At 39.5% G+C, this 6,780-nt stretch overlaps 1 protein-coding gene across 1 annotated transcript in view; it reads right to left on the bottom strand.

The window, feature by feature from the left end:
- The window catches only part of LOC101541298 (phospholipid-transporting ATPase FetA-like), a 62,533-nt gene extending 56,019 nt beyond the window's left edge, over positions 1-6,514 (bottom strand). The window contains exons 1-3 of the mRNA XM_004600397.2: positions 6,440-6,514; positions 1,967-2,080; positions 1,027-1,125 (exon numbers count right to left, since the gene is read on the bottom strand). Coding sequence (XP_004600454.2) covers positions 1,027-1,125; positions 1,967-2,080; positions 6,440-6,514 — 288 coding nt within the window. The remainder of the gene's footprint in view (positions 1-1,026; positions 1,126-1,966; positions 2,081-6,439) is intronic.
- Between the last annotated feature and the right edge of the window lie 266 nt (positions 6,515-6,780).

Raw genomic sequence — 6,780 nt, forward strand, 5'->3', positions numbered from 1 at the left:
AGTTGGGATGGTAAGGTGGTGCTTGGGCTACACTGAATTTAGTTATAGAGAAATAAGAGTTTAATTTTGCACAATCAAGTTGTGCCTAAGATTTAAGCCACTATCTGTGCTAATTCTAGAATCTAATGAAGTATAGAATTAAAGGACTGAAGAAATATCATGCTCTTAAACTTTGGTCTGAAAATTTGTTTGGTAGGATCAAAAAAACTTTCTCAGGGAAACTCTGAATAGACAAACAGGCCAACATGACTGGCTTCCCAACTGTAACAAGTAGAAATGGTATTGGGTCCTCACCATTGTCCTTTGATATTGGCTGCTATAAGGGGCAAAAAGGAGGCTATGTAACACTCACTGGGAACCAGTTTCTCCTTCCAATGTCAGGAAAGGACTCAGCTTTTACTATGTCTGCATTCTAAAACCAGAGGGTACTGAGTTGGGCATACTTAATAGGACTGAATATTCTATTCAGGGATGTATATATGGAAAGAAGTAGAATGCAGAGGGTAGAGAATAAAGATGTAAATAGGATAAAGAGAAGGAGACAGGAAAGAAAGAAAGAAAGAAAGAAAGAAAGAAAGAAAGAAAGAAAGAAAGAAAGAAAGAAAGAAAGGAAGAAAGAGAAAGAAGAATAAAAGAAAGAAAAAATATTGAAATGGAAAAAGGAGGTAATGTGGAAAGAATGAGAGCACACACACACAAAAAGCTAATAGGGAAATGAAGGGAGAAGTGAATTATTAAAAAGGATTAGTCTTGGGAAAATAGAAAAAGGAAGAAAATCTGGATTAAGAGCTAAAAAAAAAAGGTGGTGGGGAAAGATAATGGCCTTGCACCACCTCTTTCTGGCCATGGATATTTCACCAATCTTGAACCTAAAAGAAATGAGTCTTCAGGGACAAACAAGGAAAGCAAAAATGGAAGCATTTCTCTTATTCTTTTTCCTGACACCAGGTAGTTTGTGGAAGTTTTTCTTGCCCAACATCCTGACTAGATACAGTGAGAAATTAAAGGTCCAGGAAGTCATTTCACCACATCGTCGCTGGCATCTTTCACTGCTGTTATGGTTAGCACCACCATTAAGGGTATCACAGTTGTATACCATGCCAAGGAGGAGATCTGAGGAATCAACTGTGAGAGGGAAAGGGTAGAAAGAGTTGAGTCAGAAAGCATAAAGGACAATATATTTCCTTGCAGGACAACAGATTTCCTCGCAATATATTTTCCTTATAGTCCCAATCTCCACCACCGCTTCTACCTTTATAGATTCATAAGAAATCCAACTCTCCTAGTTACATTCCCCTATTGTAGCCTTCATCTCATTTGTTTGCTCCTTAAAAGAACAAACACTTCCCAAGAACCAAGGGGGAAGCTTTAAGTTTCCACCTACCTATCCAGAACTCTACTACCTTTGTCTTAGGGCACTGGGCCAGTTCTCCTCTGATAATGAAGTTGCTATGGTGGGGGTGAAGGGTTGTGTGGTTAGACAGAGGAAAGCCACACAGCTTCTTATGCTACTTCAGCTGAGGTGAAATGAGGTAATCTAGTTCCTCTATTCCAATTTGGGACTACCACCTTGTCTCTTGCTCTAAGCTATTCTCCTTCCTCAGAACTCCTGCATATTAATTTTCTGCCAGGAAGGTTGAGACAAGGAGGAATGGGGGATGCATCTGTGGTTGGGGTGAAGACCCTGTGATCTACTGTTCAAGCTGAACTTTAACCACACAGCCATGATGAGGTAGCTTCCCTCCTTGGGATTTGGTGACCTTGTCTTCCTCCTCTTGTAGAAGGTTGTTTTATCCTGACAAAGAAGGACCATAGCTACACCCGAGGATAGGCTGAGACTCCAGTCATCCATTTGCCTATTATCTAAGGAGAAAAGACCTTTCTTAGTTTGGGAGAGGCAAGGGACTGATTACCCTCCCTGAGAGGATAATTACTATACTCAGGAAAAGGCACACCAAAGAAATACCTGTAGGATCAGCAATATGAGAAAATATGCATTTGCAATTCTCTGGAACTGTTCAAATAGGTTCAGGGGCAAGAAGTTAAAGAAATTATATCTTGAGGTCTTGATGGTATTGTTCTGTGAATAAAAAAGGAACATTTAAAGGAACCAATGAGTTTAAAATTGAGTTGGTTCATAGCTGCTCCCAAGTCTCAGATGGCAAGGCTGATCAAAGATAGGACTTTCTGTGGATACAGATATACAGATATATTTCTACTCTGGAACTGAATTCTGAACTGTTAGTAAGTAATCTTGAATTGGCAAAAGAACATCTTTCACAACCATATTTAACTCCCATTAATAACTATAACTACTGCCAAATAAGGTAGACATTATTAAGGTCTTTTTTATTCATGAGGAGAAAAAAGAATGGAGAAGTTAAACAACATGCCTAAGAATGCTGTGTTAAAACTTGGGTCTGTCTGAGATTTTCTGCACTACACAAATAGAGTTTTCTGTGCCACAGAACTCCTTATATAGGTCTAGAAGAGAGAGGGAAAACCTGATTCCTTGGACATATACTGTACATGGCTATCCAGAACCTCTCTGTCAGAAATCATAAACTGATATCTATAAAGCCTACAAATAAGTATGACTATACTTATTTTTATATACTTTTAGTATACACATGGCAGAGTAACATATGTATAAAAGCATTTCTTGTAACCATGAAAGATTAGAAACAACCTAAATGTCGATTCATAAGGAACCAGTTACATAACTATGCTAACACTACATAAACTATGCTAAACACTATGCAGTCAAAAATAGAAAAGAGGGGAAAATAGCTGTTACGAAATTATGGTTATGAAAACATCTCTAGGTCATATTGTTAAAGTTCAGAGTAGTTGAGGAAAAAATAAATACTATACTTTTTTTTTTCTTTTTTTGGTCACAGCAAGCAATGCACATGGGTTATTCCTGGCTCATGCACTCAGAAATTACTCCTGGCAATGCTCAGGGGACCATATGGGATGCTGGGAATCGAACCCGGGTTGACGGCATGCAAGGCAAACATCCTACCCGCTGTGCTATCATTCCAGCCCCAAGACTATATATTCTTCTTTGCTTTGTAAGTGAGACAGTGATGAGTACATAAGATATTCATAAAATTAGGTTTTTTTCTGGTTAAAAAACAAATAAAAATCCCTAGTCCCATAGGGAGAAAATTTAGACAAGGAGTGCTACAAAATGTTTTTTAATATATACCTTTACATTAATACTTTATCAATAATAAATAAGTGTGGAAAAAATCCAATAGCAAGGGGCAAAGATCATTAATAGGTAGTTTTCAGAAAAACAAACACTAAAGCTTAATTAACATGAAGAAATTATTGATTTTTACTCAAGATTAAGAAAAAAATAGATAACAATGCCAATTTTTTTTTTCATCTGAGTCTGGAAAAGATAAAAAAGATAAAAATTCCAGTTTGACAGAAATGTAAAACTGTATAGTCTGTTATTATATATAGAAATAAGAAGGAATATAATTTTTAAAGACAATCTGGCAGTATGTATAAAAATTTTAATATTTTTTCCAGCCAATTCACTTCTAGGAAACTCTTATGAGATATACTCACATGAATATAAAGTATCAAATTATGGCAAACCCTTGGCACTGAATCACAGAAATGAGAATGCTGAGGAAGAAAGAGGGTGGAGGCCGGAGATAACATAAAGGCATTCGACTGGTCCAGCCTTTCTTTCTTTATTTCTTTATTTTTTTTTTATTGCCCTCTCAGAACCTTTCTCATCAGATGCTTTTAGCCTTTATTTATTTTTTTTAATAAATTTTATTGAATCACCATGTGGAGGGTTACATAGTTCTCTCAGGATTATGTCAGTTATACAATACTCAAACACCCTTCCCTTCACCCGTGCCCATATTCCATCACCAACCACCCCATTATACCTCCCGCCCCCTCCCGCCTCCCTAGTCCCCGCCCTTGAAAGTGATAAATTTCACTTCGTTTACGCTTTATCTTGGTTACATTCCATGTTTCAACACATAACTCATTATTGTTGCTAGGGTTTCCCCCCAAAAAAGAAAAGACAGTCCTACTGTCAAGGAAGTATTTGATAGCTCTCCATTGCTGAGAATGTCGAGATATTAAGTCCCGCTGTTTGTTACATAACTTTTCTATTTTTTTCCCCCCCCCGCCTCGTCCCATGCCACCAAGTTCACGCCTGTTTAGTAATCACCATGCTGCCTGACAAAGGGGAAAAAAAAAAACGAAAAAGATGGTTATTTCCCGTCATCAGCCGGCGTGGGGCTCTGGCTTAGTTGATAGTCTGGAAGAATGTCTGCCAGCAGTTTCTGGAACCAAAAGTAATACGCTGGTATCGGCCCCAGCTCGAGGTTCCACCAGCGTCCCGCTGTTCCAAGTACATAATAATTTATTCCCTTGTATTCCATTCCCATGCCACCAGGTTCGTGTCAGCTTAATGGACATCATACTATGGTTAACGCCACGCCGCGTTTCTTCCCGAGAAAGAAGGATATTTCTTCTCAGCCGGCGTGGGGATATGGCTTAGTTCAGTCTATAGAGATGGCTACCACTTTGATTGCCTTCAATATTTCAGCAAGAGACTTACTATTCTTGTTAGGATTTCCCACCAAAGTCCGACCAGTTAAGAAGGAACCATTTCATATTGGTTATGATTAAATGACATTAGGTTGCGCGGCCATGGCAGCGGCCTCGCAGCTTTGAATTTCTGTATAAAGTCCAGGCAGAGTACAGCCAGAAATTACATGTCACTACAAACTTTAACCCTATTATGGTCCCCCCAAAGTCCAACCCGTTACAAAGGAACCATTTCATATTGCTGATGATTAGATGACATTAGGCTGTCTCGGCCGCGCGGTTTTGGGTTTCTATATAAAGTCCAGGGAAAATTCTGCCTAAAATTCTATCGCTACAATCTTTTACCCTTCAACAAAAAACTCAGTACTATTGTTTGGAGTTTCCCCCCCACGGTAAGCCCTGCCAAAAAGGAACATTTACACGTTGCTGACAATCAAGAGATATTAAGTCGCGTGGCTGCTATTGCAGCTGCGCGGTTTTGGATTTCTATATGAAGTCCAGGGAAAATTTTTTTGGTAATTGCATCACTCGCTGGCAGTTCAGTTGCCTCCAGGGTCGATCTCATGTGGCGTCACAAAGGAGCGTCCCCACATGGCTCTGTGCTTAAATATCATTGCACAGGGCGGATCCGGAAGTCCCACCCCATCAGCTTTCCTGGGCTTCCTGCATAGTCTAAAAACTGGCTGTTGCCTCGCTGCATTCAAAAAGAAAGAGTTGAGAGAGAAAAGACCATACCCCGCTGGCCGCGCCTGGGCCAGTAACTCCGAGCACACAGTTTGGAGGCATTTTGGGGTGCCGCTCGTGTCCAAAGTGGTTCAGTTGCCTCCGGGGTCGATCTCGCGTGGCGGCACAAAGGCTGGTCCAGCCTTTTTGGAAAACAATATACGTATTCCTTCAAAAACTAGAAATCAAGCTTCCATATGATCCCGCAATACCACTTCTGGACTATATCCCAAGGGTGCACAAAAGCACAGTAGAAATGACATCTGCACCTGTATCTTCATTGCAGCACTGTTCATAATAGCCAGAATCTGGAAACAACCCCAGTGCCTGAGAACAAACAACTGGTTAAAGAAACTTTGGTACATCTACACAATGGAATACTATGCAGCTGTTAGGAAAGATGAAGTCATGAAATTTGGTTATAAGTGGATGGTAATGGAGAGTATCATGCTAAATGAAATGAGTCAGAAAGAGGATATAGAATGACTGCACTCATTTGTAGAATATAAAATAACATAATATGAGACTAACATCTAAGCACAGTAGAGACAAGGGCCAGGAAGATTGCTCTATAGTTGTAAGCCTGCCTCATGAGCTGGATGAGAAGGCCGTTGGAATAGAGAAAGGATAACTAAGTCAAGGATGGTTGGAGGAATCATTTGGGATGGGAGATGTGTGCTGAAAGTAGATTAAGAACCAAATGTGATAGCCTCTTAGTATCTATACTGCAAGCCATAATGCCCAAAAGTAGAGAGAGAGTATGGGGGGAAATTGTTTGCTATAGAGGCAGGGGGAGGGTTGGGAACTGGGGGTGCACTGGGGACATTGGTGGTAGAGAATGTGCACTGGTAGAGGAATGAGTGTTCGATCATTGTATGACTGAAACTCAAACATGAAAGCATCGTAACTGGATCTCATAGTGATTCAATTAAAAAAGAAATCATAAAGGCATTGGTCAAGACACTTAGTATTTTGATGATGTGGAGGTGACATAACTATGTACACCCAAACCACGAGAGACTACACTAGTCCAAGTATATGACCCAAACAATAATCTAATTCAAAAAATAGTTTGCTAAGGAGACAAGGAGAGGGAGGAAAGTTGGGTCATTGGTGAAGGGATGCTGACACCTGTATCAGGTTTGGAATAAGGCCACTGAATGTCCAAAACACTGTTATCATCATCAACAGCTTTGTAAGTCATGGTGAATAATAACAATAGAAACACAGGTAGGACATACCATATTCTTTTTATTAACAACTCATGATCATTTGAGGTGGTCCCTACCTTTACACAACTATGACTAATGTTGCAGTGGATATTTGTGTACAGATTTTTGTAAACTCATGTTTTCAAGTCTACTGAGTGTATGACTAGGAAATTATAACTAGTGAAATTACTGGGTCATTTGTAATTCTAACTTTTTGAAGCCAAGTTGTTTCCTAATCAGCTGCATAATTTTGCAGTTT

Source organism: Sorex araneus, chromosome 1, assembly GCF_027595985.1.
Source record: "Sorex araneus isolate mSorAra2 chromosome 1, mSorAra2.pri, whole genome shotgun sequence".
NCBI classification, from domain to species: Eukaryota; Metazoa; Chordata; class Mammalia; order Eulipotyphla; family Soricidae; genus Sorex; species Sorex araneus.